The sequence below is a fragment of the Protobothrops mucrosquamatus genome, unplaced genomic scaffold (genome assembly GCF_001527695.2).
Source record: "Protobothrops mucrosquamatus isolate PMUCROS unplaced genomic scaffold, P.Mucros_1.0 scaffold593, whole genome shotgun sequence".
Taxonomy (NCBI): Eukaryota; Metazoa; Chordata; class Lepidosauria; order Squamata; family Viperidae; genus Protobothrops; species Protobothrops mucrosquamatus.
Genome location: NW_015386892.1, coordinates 746,874 through 766,308, shown reverse-complemented (window position 1 = coordinate 766,308; position 19,435 = coordinate 746,874). Strand labels below are relative to the sequence as shown.

The 19,435-nt window shown below is 45.5% G+C and overlaps 2 protein-coding genes across 2 annotated transcripts in view; both read right to left on the bottom strand.

The window, feature by feature from the left end:
* GCN1 (GCN1 activator of EIF2AK4) overlaps positions 1-14,199 on the bottom strand; it is a 38,122-nt gene extending 23,923 nt beyond the window's left edge. The window contains exons 1-21 of the mRNA XM_015817443.2: positions 14,179-14,199; positions 13,288-13,390; positions 12,228-12,291; positions 11,229-11,360; positions 10,387-10,495; positions 9,703-9,801; positions 8,958-9,092; positions 8,482-8,550; positions 7,582-7,690; positions 7,012-7,086; positions 6,315-6,443; positions 5,630-5,680; positions 5,236-5,334; positions 3,923-4,096; positions 3,209-3,361; positions 2,216-2,308; positions 1,855-1,930; positions 1,510-1,669; positions 1,025-1,214; positions 806-930; positions 91-269 (exon numbers count right to left, since the gene is read on the bottom strand). Coding sequence (XP_015672929.1) covers positions 91-269; positions 806-930; positions 1,025-1,214; positions 1,510-1,669; positions 1,855-1,930; positions 2,216-2,308; positions 3,209-3,361; positions 3,923-4,096; positions 5,236-5,334; positions 5,630-5,680; positions 6,315-6,443; positions 7,012-7,086; positions 7,582-7,690; positions 8,482-8,550; positions 8,958-9,092; positions 9,703-9,801; positions 10,387-10,495; positions 11,229-11,360; positions 12,228-12,291; positions 13,288-13,390; positions 14,179-14,196 — 2,342 coding nt within the window. The 5' untranslated portion in view covers positions 14,197-14,199. The remainder of the gene's footprint in view (positions 1-90; positions 270-805; positions 931-1,024; positions 1,215-1,509; positions 1,670-1,854; positions 1,931-2,215; positions 2,309-3,208; positions 3,362-3,922; positions 4,097-5,235; positions 5,335-5,629; positions 5,681-6,314; positions 6,444-7,011; positions 7,087-7,581; positions 7,691-8,481; positions 8,551-8,957; positions 9,093-9,702; positions 9,802-10,386; positions 10,496-11,228; positions 11,361-12,227; positions 12,292-13,287; positions 13,391-14,178) is intronic.
* Positions 14,200-15,234: 1,035 nt separating this feature from the next.
* On the bottom strand, positions 15,235-19,174 carry RPLP0 (ribosomal protein lateral stalk subunit P0). Its single transcript, XM_015817442.1, has 8 exons — positions 19,146-19,174; positions 18,942-19,051; positions 18,289-18,464; positions 17,391-17,478; positions 16,787-16,933; positions 16,272-16,457; positions 15,757-15,897; positions 15,235-15,419 (listed from the first exon to the last, which is right to left on the bottom strand). Exons 2-8 carry the CDS (start codon positions 18,993-18,995, stop codon positions 15,264-15,266), a joined length of 948 nt encoding a protein of 315 aa, XP_015672928.1. The 5' UTR covers positions 18,996-19,051; positions 19,146-19,174; the 3' UTR covers positions 15,235-15,263.
* Positions 19,175-19,435: the final 261 nt, after the last annotated feature.

The window sequence follows — 19,435 nt, the reverse complement described above, 5'->3', positions numbered from 1 at the left end:
GAGTAAATGGACATTGAGTGCCAATGCAATTAAGCAGAGAGCCGTCCCGCCGTATCCCGCCGCAGAAACCAGCCAGGGGTCCCTACTGACCTGTGCAAGATGGACTTGTCATAGAGCTCCCCTTCCGGCACCTTCATGATTGCGAATTCTTCTTGGGTGACGAGACACAAAGCCGGGTTTTCCAGGGAGGCGGAAATGGTGCTGATCAGCTGAGGGAGGACTTTTGCAGGCAGAAGGACTGAGAGCAAGCCGACCGCGTTCAGAGAGGACTACAAGACGGAAAAGAGAGAAGGCTGGCCTTAGGTTTCCTCTCGCTAAGAATTAAATTCACAACATCCAACATCGATACTCTGCAATGTGTGTTCTGGATTTACTAGTTACAGGAGAAGAAGCCACAACTGCAATCACACCGAGTTCTGGGGTTCCAGACACAGAAGCGTGATCGTTGTTGCAAGCCATTCCCTGTCAGGCCTCCAAATCAAGAATGATTTGGGAGTTAATTCTTCCAAGCTGAGTTCTTTAACAACAACTTTGTCACTTTGAATGTACACCAGTCGGCATACACCAAAATGAAATCATTTTATCGTTTCACTCCCACAGACAGAATCTTGCCAGATTGAAGACTCCGCTCTCTGCATCTACAAGATGCTCTGGGAACTCTTGAGGAAGAGCTGTCTTCGCTCTCTTTCTTTCACACCTGATATCTGGGCTGAGTTGCCTCTTCCTCCTCTGGAATCCACCCCCCCTCCCTCCTGGGGATCCATTTCCTCATTCCATTCCATCACATTTCCCCCCCCCAGGTCACCTGATTCATTGGGCTCTGGGTGATGATGCGGTCAAAGATTTTTTCCAGATGCTTGGTGATGAAGTCAACCGGGTCCAGCTTCATCTTGATCAGGAGGGCAGGCCAAAGGCCAGGTTGTCCTGCTACTAAGAGGGAGAAACCGAGGCCAGGAGCTCCCCCAAAGGCCACCCAACGCCCTTCTTTCGCACACCCAGGTACAAAACCTTCCCCTTTGCTCACCCAAAGAAGGATGGCTGCTCACCAGCAGCATTTCCAAGACCAGTTTTTCTTTCTCCTCCGGTTCTCCTTCCATCCCCGGCCCACAGGCGATGACGCACAAGGCTTCCTGGAGGATACGCGGAGGGATGTAGGTTTTGCCCTGTTCCGACAGCTCTCCAGACTCGGTGACCAAGGCCTCAGGGGGGAGCACCTAACAAAGGCAGAATAGTAACTGGACAATTCATTTGAATTGACTCTTACTTCAGGTTTTATTTCTCCCCCCCCCGACAGGTTATTGATCTAATAAAATGATCAGATATGTCGGGATTGAACTCTCAGAATTCCTACGCAGTCCCAAAACATCTGGAAAGAACCTGTTGGGGAAAAGATGCTGCCGATTCCCCAAAAACCATTTTCAGGAATCTGGCTTGCTCCGCATCCTAATTTTCAGACTGTTGCAAGCAGCAGCAGCTCTGAAGTTAGCGACCAAGTCCAGGACGTTTTACCTTGTGTGAAATGAGAACCGCTTTTAGCTCTTCTAAGAGCCCACAAGCTAACTTGAATCCTCTTGGCAAAGATAGGAGTTTCCTCACAGTCTGCTGAGCGAGCCTCCGGACGCTCCAGGACCGGCTGAGAAGGACAGCAGTCAAGGCTTTGTAATACTGCCTGGAAGGGAGAAGACAGCCAGATCAAAATATGAGGGGACAAACAGGAAGTGAAGGATAGCAGTTGGCAACAAAAGAGCCCGGCGGCTCAGAGGTTAAAGCGCAGGATGGCAGGCAAACTCTGCCTACAGCCTGGAGTTTGATCCTGAAGGGGTCAGCAACAAAACCACACTAACATACACTTACTGGATTTTAGCTCCAGGTAGCCGACATTCGTGGTCTAAGAGAAGGCGTTCGGTCAGCTGCAGAACTGTACACATCACTGCAGGGAGGGGAAAAACAGACCTACAGTAGGTGGAAATTGGTTGCACCCCCTCCAGACTTTGAACAGTTATGGGGTGCTTGGTGCTCTCTGAGCCTGCTTGTTGTCTTGCAGACGTTTTATTACCCAAACTAGGTAACATAATCAGTGCATCAGTGAGAACTGATGCACCGGAGACAAATTCCTTGTGCGTCCAATCGCACTCGGTCAATAAAGAACATTCTTATTATTCTGATTCTTATCCCTATTCCACTCTACTCTACTCTTATTCCTACTCCTTCTCACCTTCCTCTGAAGCAGACTGCAGGAACTTCTCAGAAGTAAAAATCTGTTTTTTCTCATCCAAAATAAGCTGCCAGAAGCTGTTCAGTTTGTTTTCTGACAAAGTGCGGGATAAAAAAAAAAAAAAATTACAACTTTACTCCAAGCCAGCAGTTCACACTGTACTTAACTTCTGTAAGGCAAATCAGCTAATTTATTTCTTTAATTGGTATCCCACCTTTATCATTTTTATCAAGAACTCAAGATGGTGAACATAATCGACATCTTTTTTTTTCCTGTTTTCCCCCACAACGGCAACCACATGAAATGGGTTGGGCTGAGAGAAAGCGACAGTTTTAACCATAAAGAGATTTTAAATTCTCCAGGAAGGATGAATCTGGTTAGCCTTAACTGCCGTTAGCTACCAGAAACAAGTTTTAATAATCAGCGAATATCACGGGAAGAGATAAAATGTGAGAAAAGAGGAAATTATGTATCATAATTCTGCATCAGGGTAGGAACCAGGATACTAGGTGAGCTTATCCTGGAGGGGGGGGTATACAAGATTATGCCTCAATTATGTCTGTTTTTTCCTCTTATTATCGGGGTCTCTGTTATTGCCAATTGTGATTTGTTTTATGGTTGACTGCCACCCAGTGTTGCATTTTTGTGAGTTGGGTGATATGACAAATCTTTAAAGCAGTATTTCTCAACCTTGACAATTTTAAGGCATGTGGACTTCAACTCCCAGAATTCCACAGCCAGCAATGCTGGCTGTGGAATTCTGGGAGTTGAAGTCCACATGCCTTAAAATTAGCAAGGTTGAGAAACACTGCTTTAAAGTAAAAAAAAATATCCAAAGATTACGGGATGTGGCACAGAAGAGGGGAGAGAGTGGGGCCAATTACCCAAGTAACTCATGCGAATCATGCCCAACAATTCATTAGCCTAAAGAAAAATGGAACTTGGCTGAAAACAGCCGAGAGCCGCTTCAGTTTCACGGCAGGGGGATCTTACCTATCTGTGCATCGGCTACCGAAAGTCGACAGATGAGCAAAGCTGCAGCGACGCCTTCCGTTACCAGAGGGATCTGGGTGCTCTGAGCTCCTGCTTTCTCCACGGTCTGGACCAGTAACGGCAGCAGCTCTGTCCCCTGAAGGAGGACGTTGCCTGCAGAAGCGGAAAATAAAAAATATTCTTGTTGGTGAAGTTTTCTCCCGTTCGGGAAAAAAAGAACGGATCTGACAGGCTGGAAAGGTTGTAAAGTGGGGCAAAAATGACTTAACCGCTGTCTTGCTTAGCAATGGAAATTGTGGGTTTCATTGTGGACTAGCTGTAGTCCCAACACCTCCTTCCAACTTTAGAACTCAACCAAGAGGACTTCCGTGATGCTGGCCCATGGTCCATTTAGATCAGGGGTCTTCAAACCTGGCCCTTTTATGACTTGTGGACTTCAACTCCCAGAATTCCTCAGCCAGGCACATGTGCCTGGCTGAGGAATTCTGGGAGTTGAAGTCCACAAGTCATAAAAGGGCCAGGTTTGAAGACCCCTGTCTTAAATCTAACAAACAAAATGGAGGCTGGCTGAGGAATTCTGGGAGTTGAAGTCCACAAGTCATAAAAGGGTCAAGTTGGAAGACCCCTGATTTAGGCCAACAGCCTCCTCTCTCCCTCTCCGCCTCCAAAAGACCCTGTCTGGCTTCCCAAAGAGGGTCCACCCCAGTTTGTTACCTTTGAAGGAAGCCAGCATACACTGGAGGTAGGCGTGCCTGACCGCAGAAGTGCAGGCCTTAAGGCTGAAGGCTTTCTTGAACCATTCCACCAGCGTTTGGGGGACTTCGGTGAGGAAGCGCCCGCACCAGAGCGCAAGCATGGAAATGGCGTGGACCAGGGTGCCTTCGTGGACTGCAGGAAGAGAAAAGGGGTCTTTAGAGAGAAAAGAAAGAAAACGCGACCTCACAGAACGATAGCATGGGAAGGAGCCTCACTGGCAAAGTCACTGCAACGTGTAGGAAAGCCAATTGTATCTTATTTTCTTTATATCCCAGCTTTTTACCATTTTTACAAATAACTCAAGGCAGCAAACATAGGCAACATCTCCTCTTCCTCCTCTTCCTATTTTACATAGAAACAACAACCCTGCAAGAGAGACTGGCCCAAAGTCACCCAGTCAAGTTTTCATGCCTAAAGAGGGACTGGAATGCACAGGTTTTCCATTTTTCTAACTCAGGTGCTACTTGTCAAACTAGCTACGTCTTACTCCTGTTATTTCTCTCCTAATTTTTGTGGAAATGGAAAGGAGTTCCCGTTTTTATATATAATTTTCATTAAAGTGTTTTTTTTTTAAAGAGGAAGATAAAAACTAATGCAAACAAAAAGGGGAAGGAAGGAAGGAAGGAAGGAAGGAAGGAAGGAAGGAAGGAAGGAAGGAAGGAAGGAAGGAGAAAGTGAAGAGGAGGGAGGGAGGGAGGGAGGAAGGAAGGACAAAGCGAAGGAAAGACAAAAGGAAGGAGAAAGTGAAGAGGAGGGAGGGAGGAATGGAGGAATGGAGGAAGGAAGGAAGGAAGGAAGGAAGGAAGGAAGGAAGGAAGGAAGGAAGGAAGGAAGGAAGGAAGGAAGGAAGGAAGGAAGGAAGGTCATCAACAGTAAGCACAGCAGCCCAGATTCAGTTTAAAAGCCGAATCAACAACTGTAGAGACTAAGGAAAATAATCTTCAAAAGGGCTAAAGCATTTTTTAAGCCAAGAAACAGCCAGATAACATTTGGAAGCAATCCAGACAGAAGCCTCCCCAATTAACTGAACTCTAAGGAGAACAAAATACAGCACAATCAGATTTATAAGATTCTGTTAATCTCAATAAAAGCAGCTTTTGCATTCCTATGGAGAGGATTTCCCAAGCTGGTGTATCTGGTGGGGCTGACAACCAAACAGTCTTGGCCAAAAGCTTACTAGATTTGACTCCAGCAAAAACTCAGCTTGTTAGGAATTCCACAGCCAGAAGAGCATTTGGGGGTCTTAAAAAGAAGAGCCAAAATGTACTTACCTTCCTGCTGAAGGAAACGGATGAAAAGCTCAACCATGCTTCCACTGAGAACCTGATTGGACGCCCCCGACACTGCATGGTGACTGCAGCTACCAATCCCTAAAGGGAACAAGAGAGGCCACACCTCAAATCCACTTCCATTCAATTTTCCTTCATTTATTAAAACAATGACAACGGCAGTAAGTCTGCAGCCGCCCAATGAAACGTGCTCGATTTCAAAAACGGATCCTGAGTCAATCCCCTAATGTTACACCCTTCTCCAGGAAAGCAATTGCTGCCTTTTCTTTCTTCGCGAAAGGTTAAAACTGGGCCGATGAATCGAACGTGACACTTGCCACATCCACATTCATCCCACCTCTACCATCGTGCCTTCGTCTCTTGCCAAGGACTGTACCTGACAGGATGCTGATTTTCTGAGCCACCACCGTCAGCTTTCCTTCCGCACCTGTCGAAAGGGAGTTGTGAGTTGTTAACACGGAGCTTAAAGAAATAATCCTAACTATATTCACGCAGAAGGAAGAAAGACGGCTTTGTCTGAAGGGTTTAGTTGGCTTATGCTGTGATTTTAAGATCAGAGAGGTAGAGGTGCAAGAAAGCATTGAGCAAGAGAGAACTACGTAAGCCAGGCGTGTCCAACTTTGGCTACTTGTTGAAGGTTTATGGACTTCAACTCCCAGAATTCCTTAAGAAAAGCACAGCTGGCTGGGGAATTCCGGGAGTTGAACTCAGTAAGTCCTACAGTTTTCAAGGTTGAGCACCCCTGATGGGAGAAGAGGACAAAGGAAGAATGAAACCAGCAAGGAGGCAACTGTGATGAAAACGCAGTGGGCTGGATTTCCAGGAGGGAGGATTACATTTCAGAGAAGAAAACAACTCAATTCAGAGAATTTGTATAAGAGGAAGAAGGTGAAGTCAGCCCCTCCTTAATAGTTCCCAGAGTATATGCTTCGTGTGGGTATTGGCAAGATTGTCTACAGGTAAATAAACACTAAAGGAAGCTGCTTGGGAAAACGACAATGAGTCTTCCTTTGTTTCTGGAGCCTGACAAAGCCCTTTCCCCCAAGGAAAGGACGACTCACCTCCCAAAATGGCAAAGAGGTGCTTCCCAAAGGACTCCACGGTGGACGGTTCGCTGCACTGCAGAGCCAAATTCTTGAGGGCAACGACGGCCTTGTCCATCAGATGAGGACTGTTGGATTTCAATTGGCCTAAAAGTGAAACGTGGGAGCCGTTAAAAAACTAGGGATTTCTTTTTTTGCGGGGGGGGGGGGGGAAAGAGGTGTGCAAGATGCCGAACGGAAAAGAACTGTCCGGCTCATAGGTGGCCTACATCAGTGGTCCCCAACCTTCAGCAGACCCGGCTGGGGGGAGGAGAAGGGAACTGGGCCATGCGAGAGCGGCAGGCCGTGGCACATGTGCGTGCATGCCAATCCCGCCACTTGTGCGAGTACAGCTGTGCGTACATGCTGGCTCGCCTCTCGCATCGCCCAGTTCCGAATAGACCATGGCCCGGTATGGGGCCGCAGCAGACCCTTCCCAGCAGACCCTTCCTCAGACCTAGCTCCTGTCTTCTGCAATCATCATACAGTGGAGTCCTGTACAGGTAATGCTCCATTTGCAACCATTTCTTTAAGGGCTACCTGTATTCTCTTCCACTGGGATTATAACGCATCGACAAAGCCCACAACAACGATAGGTTGAGGTTGAGAAGGCAGAAGCGCTAGGGCAAAAAAATCGTTATGTAAAGGGAAGACGTGCATAAATAAAAGCACTTACTGGCTAAGCCTTTCACGATGTCCAGAGCGTACTGACTGAGGTCGAGGGTGACGGAGGCCAATAAGCAAGAAATTGCTAAAGACAGAAACAAAGAAGAAGCATGTTTTGCCCAAAAGCTTTCTGACTTGCCAGCGACCCCAGCCAAAACCCACTGCTGCCAATTTTGCATTCATGGCTGTGGAGGTTTCCCTATAAAAATAAAAGAGGGATGTCTGGAGCTGCTGGTATGAAACAGACGTAAGGCTTGCTCCAGGAAAGAAAGACACTTGACTCCCTTTGGTGGAAGTGACTGGTACTTTTACTAAGGGTTAGTGGTTGCAACAAAAGCAGGCTAGAACTAAAGGTCCAGTGCAAAAGATGATAGATTTTTCCCTTCTCCCTGGCCTTGCCCCTTTGGCCGGTTTGTCTTCCTCCAATGGCACGCCGCGCAGATGTTTGGTGCCCCTCAGTGCAATTTGCATTCCTTTTCCAGGCTCCGTGGCTTTAAAAACTGGAGCAGGCTGGTTCTTACACCTCTGGATTCTGCAATCCTTCACAAGGTACTCCATTAGGATTCCCTCAATCACTCACTTTCAATGGCGTTCTCTGGGCTCCTCAAGAGAGATTTCTGCAAAGCTGGCAACAGGAGGTCCTTGAATTCGGAATGAGACACATACCGGAGCAGAGGTGCACACTTGTCCTGCAAGGAAGCCGCATCACTTTTCATTGTAATAGCACTTATATGCCATTTCACAGTGACTTACAGCCCTCTCTGAGCAGTTTACAGAGCCAGTGTATTTCCCCCAACCATCTGGTTCCTCATTTTACCCACCTCAGAAGGAGGGAAGGCTGAGTCAACCTTGAGCCTGTCAGGATCGAACTGCTGGCTGTAGGCAGAGTTTGCCTGCAATACTGCATTCTAACCACTGCGCCACAATGGCTCCTATCTATCTATCTATCTATCTATCTATCTATCTATCTATCTATCTATCTATCTATCTATCTATCTATCTATCATCTATCTATCTATCTATCTATCTATCTATCTAAAAAGCAATAGACTTATATACTGCTTCACAGTGCTTTCCAGCTCTAAGCGATTTAGAGAGTCAGCCTCTTGCCCCCCAACAATCTGGGTCCTCCTTTTACCGACCTCAGAAGGATGGAAGGCTGAGTCAACCTTGAGCCGGTGAGATTCCAGCCACTGCACCACCACGCCTCTTAAGGTGGCAAGGAATGGGGCAAGAAAAGTCGTAAAATGGGCCAAAACTCACTTAACAAATTTCTCACTTAGCCACATAAATTCTGGGCTCAACTGCGGTCATAAAACCGAGGATTGCCTGTACCTAAGATGCCACAAGCCAAGCAGACACTGGTCTACGAACCCTTTTGCTCAAATTGGCTTATGGCACCACAAGACGACGCAGAGTTTATGGGTCAAATGAAGCAGCCGACTTCATGGTTAGGGGGCTTTCGAGCGATTTCTCTTACCAGGACGTGTTTATGAGGCTTGGTCTTGCTCATCAGGATGGTCTTCACGTAGAAATCCAGGAGGGCGCCCTGAACGACAATAGTAGTCATGATCCTGACACGCAACAACACACATCGCTTCACAGTAGGCCAGACAATATGGGCTCATCATAAAAATTACAAACATTATAGAGCCACAGTTTATAACCTGAAGACAGAGTACAAGGTAGGGACATCATGCTTGGTTCTGCTGTGGCTTAAGATCCCCTTCCACTCAAGTGTGGAATTAACCCCAACTTAACAACTGCAGTGATTCACTTAATGATGGCAAGAAAGGTTGTAAAATGGGGCAAAGCTCACTTCACAACTGTCTTGGTTAGCGATGGAAATTTTGTGCTCAATTGTGTTCATCAGTCAAGGACTATCTGTATCTCGCCCTACGTCACATTTGCTAACATTTTTCTTTCTCCAACCCCAAACGGCCTTTCTCAACTTGCCTTGTGTTTGTTGATGGTGCCGAGATCTTTCTGGTTGGTGCAGAACTGCACAAGCAGGCCCAGCATGATTGCATATCCCTGATTGGCTTCCAGATGAAGAATGATGGAGAGATACTGATCCACCAGCCCGGGATTCTGAGGTCAAAGAAGAAGAAAGAACGGCATAGGAGAAGCCAAAGAGAAGAGCCTGTTTTGACCTGTAACCCCGACACCCCAATGCAGATTTCTCAGCCTTCCAGAATTCCCCAGCCAACATGCTGGCTGGAGAATTCTGGGAGTTACTAATACTAATACTTCTATGTTGGAAGTATTGGTATTAGTAACTAATACTGAAGTGCTTCCATGGTGAAAGAATTTGCTGGTGACATCACTGTCGCCCAGTTGGGGACTCCGTTCATGTCCCTGTGAAGTTGCCACCAAAATGTGTGCCCATCTCGCTATTTGCGGTCGAATTGCTTTTGAATTGCTGGGTCAGCAGGAGCTAGAGCATGTGACAGGAGCTCACCCTGCCCTGCAGCAGCAATGGGTCTCAAACACAAGCCTGTCAATCGTCAGCCCAGCATTCTAGCCTCAGAAGCCACTGGGCTCCACCCCTGGAGTTGAATCAAACATCTTAAAGTTGTCAGGGTTGAGAACATTGCCTCAATATATTGGATCATGATTTCTACCATGCCCGGCCAAGATAATACAATCTCAACACATCTAGAAGATACGAGATAGACAGGTAGATAGAAATGTCCTTCACCTCTTTCCAGAGTCTGTTCAGCTTCTTCACAGCCCCATCCACCACAGGCTTGCGGGAGCCACCTAGGATCTCCAACAGAAGGAAACACTGAACTTCCACCTGTTTAAAGACAGGTTAAGTGAAGGGATCATTTAATATCACTGACAATCCTTGATCTGTTTCTTGCTGGTTGATATTGCTGATCAGCAGCCAATTTCATATTCTGGATCAAGCAAAGGCTGAGGGGACCAGGAGGTCTACTTCAGTCTTCTCAGCATGATGCTCTCCAGACATTTGTACTCCTAGCACTCTTATCATCCCCTCCAGATATTTTGGACTACGAAATTCATCTTCAACTTCCATCATTTTGGAATACATCCGAATTTGTTCCAAGACTTTAGGCCGAAAGCTCAAATTTGTTGACCCATTAAATTCCCTCTTCTCTACACAAGGCCTAATTTTGAGGCATTACACTCCCTGAGAGTTGGGAAGACAAGGTACCATGTTAGTAACCCTAACTTACCAACTGCAGGGATTCACTTAAAAATTGTGGCAGGAAAGATCGCAAAATGGGGCAAACCCCCCTAAACAAATGTCTTGCTTAGAAACAGAAATTTGGGGCTTGATTATGGCCCTAAATCAAGGACTACCTGTAGTCCAACCAAGATTAAGGTAAAAGGTCACGGCAGAATCAAGGCTTCATACCAGCTTCTCCCATGTTTCTCCATGTCTCTTGTCTGGAGTCGGGAAGACAATTCGAACGAGCAGACAGGTCCATGAAAGAGCCAGCGAAGCTGCAGATCCACTGCTCTTGCTGTGACAGAAAGGAAAAACGGGGGATTATCTAAAGCAGGGGTACCTAACACCCAGTCTATGGACCGGCACCGGGCTGAAGCATGCCAGCAACTGGTCCGCACAAACAAACGAAGCCCCATCTGTGGGATGCAGGCAGCACGTAAAACCACACCCCCTCCGGTCCACAGAAAAACATCTCTCCACGGACCCGGTCCCCAAAGGGTAATCTGCTAATCTAAGGGATTGGGCAGTATCGTGGGTTTCCCGTCACTGGTGCAGATGGGAAAGTTAGTAAAATGTTACAGAGTAAGCCAAAGGATTACAGCTTTACCAAGGTGGACACTTCTAGTAAACCACCTATTCATGTGAATTCATTTCATTGACCCCTGCTACAATTTGATACAACTTTCTCAACCATTTGTATGATGGCCGGGGACAAATAAAATCTGAGACGTCAAAGGACATTTGATAGCTACTCTAATTTTATCAGCCCTATAAGGTAGGAGATTTCTTCTGTAAAGTTAAGAGGTGAAAATGGTTTCAAAGGAGCAGGCTGTACTGGTTTCTGAAACTAACTCCCAAAGAATCTATGGAGATTCTCCATCATCCAGGTCATGTTTGTTCCAAAGGTGCTTTTCCAAAAGGCAACTGGACTTTTTTGAGTTTTTGCTTTGAAAACATTTCGCTTCTCACCCAAGGAGCTTCTTCAGTTCTGTTCCCAAAGAGGTCTTTGCACAACACTCAGCTCTCACCTGGATCCCCCAGACTTGCTGCTGATTCCTGAAGACTGCAGGGAGTGCAAAAGATTCTTTGCGGTCACTTCCGGCTGGCATTCAGCAAGCTGCCGAAGAGCTGTTTGAAGGGCTCTGTGTGATGCGGCATCTCTAACAAAAACGAGGTAATTAAGAGACAGGAAGGGGAGAGATCATGAGGTGAAAAATTTGCTTTGGAAATATTCTGTCCTCAATCAAGTTTTCCCAACTCTGTTACTCTTAATATTTTTTATAATTATATTTATAATTGTACAATATGTCTGAGTTTCCTTTTGTAACACTGAAGAAATTACAAGGTACATTTTAAAAAGTAGTAGACAGAATTGTGTTTTGTATTTCCATCTCTTTCATATATGAGCCAAACTTGCATAAACTTGAATAAAAAAAAAATCTTTCATAAGTAATGCACAACATGAATGCTGGACAGGAATACAGCATCCAGAAGGAATAGGTTGTGCAATGTTATTGTACATGAACACCAGTTAAAATTTAATCAGTGAACTGAAAACTTATTTCTTTATTCACAGGAATCTGCTTTGTTTTGTCTTCTGTCCTTATAAACAATTTTGCAGCAGGCATTTTAAAGACAGAAGACATGCTTTTCCAAAACAATTTCTCCAGGCAGTCTGGTGAGACTATTATCAAAGCTCATAATTATTTTTTTAAAGGCATACATAACTTAAAAAAAATGGTTAGAAAAAAATAGAATTTTACATAAGATTCTATATATTTATTTGCTCATTTGTACAATTGGCTACGCACCCTATATTACAATATTATACGATAAAACACAAATAAAATCTCACAAAACATTATGTTCAGTCGGCAGAGTGGTGTAAAAAAAGCAGGCAGTTTTCAATAAGGAGGAAGTCTTATCATTAGGCCTCCAAATCCGTTTCCATGCACTGCGCCAGATCAAACAAATGTTATCTGAACTGGAGGGCAAAGTCTCCCGACTATCCAGTTTGACACAATTACCTGTATCGATGCAGAGTAAGGCAGAAAAGTTTGCAGAGACCCTTCACTGCACCTTCTGGCAGATCTACAAAAGATCAAACCAAAATTCAACATGGCACTTCCATGAAAAGCAATACTTAAAAAATCAAAAACCATGTTTAATTCCATGTATAATTTATATTTTCCCCACAAACATCAACCAAAAGGAAATTAGATTTTGAGGGGGAATATGTTCAGGAGGCAGAGAAGATTGCACACTGCGTTGCAATAAAAACACCCACCCTGAAGTCCAGAGCTTCTATTGAGATTTGATTAAACATTTTGGACCGAGAGGACCACTGGCTTGAAAGAAGGGTCAAAGAGGCCATCTACGGTAGGTCAAAACTGAACAGCCCTCTCTCAAGCGGGGAAGGGATAGGACATCATCTATCTCCTGTCTACAACAGGGTCCTTTCAGCAGTTCCAAGAAGGCTCCATTTGCACCACTCAGGTGACCGCTGAGGACACAGGTCAACTCTCTAAAAGAAGGCAAATGACCAGCTATCTGCAAGGAATATAAATCCTTCCATTCCCCACCATCCAGTCAGAGCTAAAGAAGCCTCTTGGATGAGACGTGAAATGTCTTCAAGGAAAATAAAAAAAAAACAAAAATGCCTCCTGAAAAAGCATCTTTGGGATTCCTATTCAGTGCTACAGGTAGTCCTCGACTTACAGCCATTTGTTTAGTGACCATTCAAAGTTAAAATGGCATTGAAGAGTGATTTATGACTGTTTTTCACACTTACAACCTTTGCAGCAACCCCGCGGTGACACGGCCAAAATTTGGATGCTTGGCAACTGACATGGATTTATTACAATGGCAGTGTCCCAGAGTCATCCACTTTTTTCCAAATTCAATTCAAATCCTAGATTAATAGCTGTGTTATTGACAACTTTGGTGATTCGCTTAATTGTGGCAAGAAAAGGTTGTAAAATGGGGCAAAACTTGCTTTATAACTGTCTCGCTTAGCAACAGAAGTTTTGGGTTCAATTGTGGTCGTAAGTCAAGGACTGCCTGTATTTTGACATCATATAAGTCTACCTTTCCCAGTAATGCATCTCCCAAGTTCACTCAGGATTTCTCTGCGTTCCTTCACACTGGAGGTGGTCACTTTCACCGCAAATCTCTTCAGTGTTTCCGAAACCTAAACAGATGTTAAGAGATTTCACAAAACAGCATTCCTTACTAGCACCGATGATGTTACCTAGTTTGTGTAATGAAATGTCTGCAAAAAAAAAAACAACCCCAAGCTCAGAGAGCACCAAGGAGCCCTCATTTCAACCCTGAGGTAAAAAATATTCTCCTTTATTGATAAAGGGGCAAATGTCTTGCTTAACAACATAAATTTTGGGCTCAATTGTGGTCGTAGGTTCACGCCCTACCTATGTTTAGCAGCAATTAAGCATGGCTGTCTGTGTATCACAATATACACAAACTGTCATTTCAACACAAGTTTCGGAGCCGAGTTTGACATTCTGGCTAGGCTATTCCACACCTAGGTCAGGCAGGAAGGCAAACCTCCTGGTATAACCCGAGAAATAAACTCCGGAAAGGCCTCCTTTTAAAATAAATATAAAAAGAAAAGCCCCAACAGGCTACTTGACGGACAGAGTTTACAAGGAAGGGCACAGATTTAAAAAGAAAGGGAAATACTTCGGTCTCTGCTTCCCACCTAACCATTTCACAGCCTGAAACCCGACTACAAAACCCATCATCCTTCCGAGAGCCGTGACGAGAACCAGGGAACCGTGGTGAGGGGCTTCCGCCGCCCCTCAGCGACCCGGGCGGAGCCTCCTAGAAGCGGGCCGGCGCGGAGCCGGGAAGCCGCCCGCTTCAAGGCCGACGAAGAAGACGCGGCTTCTCGCCCGGGGAACAGAGCCAAACCGGGCGGCGGAGGCTCCTCAGCCCGCCCGGGCCTTCGTCAGCACCCACCTGCGTGTCGGCCGCCATCGCGCCGGCTCCTTCCGGAAACTGTTCAGCTTCACTTCCGGCGCGCTGGACGCAGGCTGATGGCGTCCCGAAAGGCACATGGCGGGGGCCTTTGATGCCGAGACACGAGGAAATTTCTAATGGAAATTCGCGTTTTGACTCTCAAAAGGGCGATTATTTCCCCTATTTTTACTTGTATTACTTCCCTTATTAAGTAGCTTCAACGGATTGTCGTTTTAATCATCACATCCATTTCCACTTCCCATTAACTCCACCAGCTTCAAAATAACAGTATTTTATATGCTGTTGGACGCTTTTTCATTTATCTCTCGTCTTCCAAATCGGACTTTAAAATATTGCCTTTCTGCTCTTTCAGTACTTTCATCTTCTTGTTCAAGATCTACTCTGGGCACCACAGAAGGATTTGGCCCCCATTGAGAAGTTTTCGACCATTTGCACCCTCTTCAGCAGTTGTCCCAATATTTCATCAAATTAACTGTAGTTATAGAAGAGAGATGGGGCAATTCCACAATCTGTGTGGCTAAGAGGTCAATTCTTCAATCAGAATAGAGCTGGAAGGGACCTTGGAGGTCTTCTAATCCAACCCCTGCTCAAGCAGGAGAACCTATACTATTTCAGACGTCCAGTCTCTTCTTAAAAACCTCCAGTGAAGCACCCTTGAATGAATCCTTAAGAATCCTTCGATGAGATCACTTAGGTCAGAAATGATTTTGAGTAACAAGACTCTGTGTGAATAGAAGCTGCAATGGACACTGAGGTTCTAACCAAAAACGTAGCTTTCAATCTACAAGCTTATTTTTTTTTAAGGAGTGCCAATTGACTGTAATTTGTTCATTTATGATCAATTCAGTGGCTCTGACAAGTATTTTTAAACTTTCAAACTTGGGAGACATACTTGATCTCCCTATGTAATTAAGCAGAATGATTATTCCAGAATGACACAAATAATACAATAGTTGTCTGCTAACTGAAGCGCAATAATTTGGACACCTCCAAAAGATGTTTAAAAGAAGTATACTTTTATTTATTTCTTTTGAATTCCACTCTACTCAACCTAGGACAGGTGGTTAGTCAAAGAGACCAAAGCCCATGTCTTCATCAGACTCTTCAGATTCTTCCTTGACTTCCTCTTTGACTGGAGCTGCTGAAGCAGGAACAGCTGCTTCGGTCACTGCTGGGGCAGCTGCGGCAAAAGCCGATGGATCAGCCAGGAAGGCCTTTACCTGCAGGGGGAAAAAAAATCAGTTGTGTTTCAGTGTCAAAACATCCCTCCAGAGCTGGCAATTTCAGCTTTCCCAGACTTTGCAAAGAAAGTTGAAAGGGGGCATATATGCAACTGAGCCCAAAGGAGTAAAAATCGGCATCGTTAAGTAGACTGGAAACTAGCATCAGCAGACTTGCAAGTACAGGACCACCATAGAGCCGTGTCGGTCGTAAATTGTGACACTGGTAAATCTTGTTCCAGGATAAGTGCCTCTGGGATTTGAGGTTCTAAAAACTCAGATCTGCCAACCAAGAAGACTCCAAACATTGAAGTCAAAGAGCCCTTGAACAACTTACCTTTTCAGCTAGTGGGAAAGAGTAGTTGGTCTCCACAGCCACAGCCAGGACTCGCTTGTACCCATTGATGATGGAGTGGGGTATAGAAGCAACAGTAGGATAGCCGATCTGCAGGCAAACGCTGGCTACGTTACGAACGCCCTACAAGGGACAAGAGACACGGGTTCCAAATCCCATTCCTAGGATAGCCTTCAGCAGCTTCTGCTCTCTGAGCTTAGTGTGGTTTTCTTGGAGATGTTTCATTACCAAACTAGGTAATAACATCACTGGAGATAGCCCTGATGATGTTACCTAGCTTGGTAATGAAACGTCTGCAAGAAAACCACCAAGCTGAGAGAGCCCACGGTTCAATCCTGAGCTGCTAATATTCTTTTCTATGTGATATTTTGATATTAAAATGTACAACAATTAAAACTCCCGCTAAAGTTCTTTCCACCACCCTGCTCACTCCTCTTTCTTCTCAGCCTTCACAAAGAGTCCCACACGTCAGCGTGAAGTCGGGGAGCCTCGCTTACTTCCAGAAAACGTTTGTGCAACGTTTCCTCGGTGATATCCAAAACTTCCGGGTTGTAAATGCTGCCATTATCAAACACTTGCTGGATGATGAGCCCGAAGGAGAAGGGCGAGATGTTCAACATGTTCAGCAGAGTGGCTTCACTGGCGCCCACTTTGTCTCCAGTTTTGATCAGCTGCACGTCACTCTAAGAAAGGAGAAAGGGAGGGAAGGATCAGAAAAAGACGGCACAATTTCGCCAAGCCACATCATCTTAGCATGTCCTATGGTTCTGCAGCCTCTCTTAGCAGTTCAGACAATCACGCAGTTGTGGGGCTGGTTAGCAGGCTGAAAAGTCCTCCCTTCGCCTTTCCATCAAGTTTTAATATCGTTTCAATCGTGCTTGGATCTTTTTTAAAATTTTAACTTTCATACAGTGTTTTTCTCTTTTAAGATTGTATTGTCTCTCGATTTCTAGCAAAACGGGGGCTCCTCATAGTCCATCGTACACCCAACAGGGCTCTATTTGGGACTTACCAAGATTTCAATCGTGCCTCTGGAGATTTTGGTGGTGATGCCTAAAGCCTGGAAAAAGGAGGTCTTTTCGGGACCCAGGCCAGTGTTTTGAGCTGGCACAATGACATCACAGGGAGCAATTGCTCCAGCCCGGGCAGCAGCTGGTACCTAGAGACAGAAAAAGGAATCCACAAATATTCACCCATCCTCAGCTCGGCTACACCAAGAAAAGCTTAACCGATTTTTACACCCAAAGAAAATGGAGCATCTGTCCCCCGTTACAGGACAGCTGGAGTAGCAAGTGCCAAACCCACCAGTAACTGGGTCTTGACTGCTGCTAGCTTGGATATTTAGATCCCCCACCTAGTCCTAACAGAGTGATTTTTGAGTCCTTGACATACAATCATTTGTTTATAGTCTCCATTTGAAGTTACAACAGTATTGAAAATGTAGCTTATGATCGTTGCATTACACATTCCCACGGTCACGTGATCAAAATTCAGACCCCTGGCAATAAATCAGATGTTTTGGGCATGTCCTTAAGTAGCATTTCTCAACCTTGGGAACTTCAAGATGCATAGACTACAACTCCCAGCATTCCCCTGCGTACTCCGTTTCCATTTACCTTGTTGGCAAGCAGCATATCCCTGATTTCTGTCAAATCCTCCTTGGTGAACACAAAGCCCACATTTCCACGGATATGAGGCAGCAGCCTAAAAAATACAGCCAGTGTTATTTTGTCATCGTTCCAGCAAGCACCTTTAAAAGAATAATGTGCGCTAGCAACTTGCGGAACAGAGAAAGCTAATTTTGGACTGATTTACTAGCTCAGCAAGGCAACCTTGTTTGGCTAACAGACCAGAGTCAAAAGGAAGGCAGGTCTGTTGCTAAATTCTTGTTTTGCAATAAAGATGTCATGAACTCAACAAAAGCCGGCAATACAGGCTGACAGAAAGGGTCTGGGTTGGTGGCGTTTCCTAGAACTGAAACCCAGAATTCTAAGACGAATCAAGTTTATATCTGGACCGAACCGCACACCATCCAAAACTGCTTTGTGAGCAGAAAGTTAATGGAAGGTATTTTTTTTTAATTCCACAAACATATCTAATACTCCCTCCTTTTATTTTCTTCACAACCCTGTGAGGTAGTTCAAAGCCACCCAGCCGGCTTACATGCCTAGGGCAGAGTAGAATCAAATCTCCTGGCATCTTGTCTTTTAAACTTTTTTCCAGGCTCATTGTGTTCATTTTAGAAAAAGAAAGCTGAGAGCTGATGGGACCTTGTCAACCACCAACTCTTATTCTCTGACACAAGGAAGAATTCTCTAAAATGGTGGTTCTCAACCTGTGATCCATGGACTCTATGTGTGTGTGTGATGTCATCATAAGGGGGCCGCAAAGACTCCATGTAGTTTAAACCTTGGGGTTCCACGGCCACAAACGGTATTTAAAGGGGGTGAAGAAAAGGTTGAGAAACACCGCTCTAAAAGTCTGGAGAGCCCCCCGGAGCTTTGGGATACTAACTTTTCCAGAGCAGGGTTGTTTTCCAGATGGCCCCGGATGGCCTTACGCATCATGGTGTTCTTTCCCATGAGGACAACGGCCTTCCCGCGCAGGGACATCCGGATCTGCTGCATCTGCTTGGAGCCGACATTGTCTGCTCCCACGATGAAACATTTTGGATAATCATCCAGGAGTTGCTAAAGAAAGGAACAAAACGATGCCTTGGTTGTCGTTCTTCAAACAAGCATTTTTATTTATACCGTTTTATTGTTTATAATTAATACACCTACATACACACACCAGGGAGTCATATTTTTACAGATATCATTAACCATATATATATATATATGCATGTGCCATTTTATTGTTTATATATACCATATATATATGTGCATGTGCCATTTTATTTTTTATTTTTATATATACCATATATACGTCTGTGTGTCATTTTGTATTTCTTTATTTTACATACCATTTTATCTAATATACCCTTTTATTTCTTGATTTCTTTCTTGAACCCTGAGCTACAAATATTCCCATCTCTTTAAGTTTTTTCCCCTGTTGGCTGGTTATTAGGAAACAATGGAGGGCGAGGGGTCTCCAAGACCTAGCTGTCCCCGCCGCAGCCAGGCGCTCTGCACATGATCAGGAGCGTCCCCGCCCCAACGACTTACGATGATCTTGAGGAAGTAGTTGGACTTCCACGTGGCTCGGTCTTCCCTGGGCATCGCGGTGACCCAAGGATCGCGCGGCGGGGCGGCGGTTTAAAGACAAGCGGCGTTCTCTGGAGAGGGGATGAGAAAGAAGGGAAATCAGGGCCGGCCGATGTAGGCCGCGATGCCGCCCAGCCGCCCGCGCGGCCTGCAGCGCCAACCTACCTCACGAGGCCTCCGTGGAAGAAAGGGAGTGGCGCTGGTCCCGCCGCCCGCTTTTATACCCAAGACGCCGCGACCAATCAGCGGACGGCCTCTGCAGGGCCGCGCCTTTTTCGCGACGGATTGGGCGAGCCGTGGAGGAGGAGGCGGAGCAAAGAGGAGCAGGGTAAGGTCCACCCCTCGGGTCTGATAGGCTGGTTGGGACGGTCACTCAAAGGAAGGGTTCGCTGATGTAAATACAGCTCATCCGTCCTTGAGCAGCTTGAAAAAGTTATTATTATATTATTATTTAT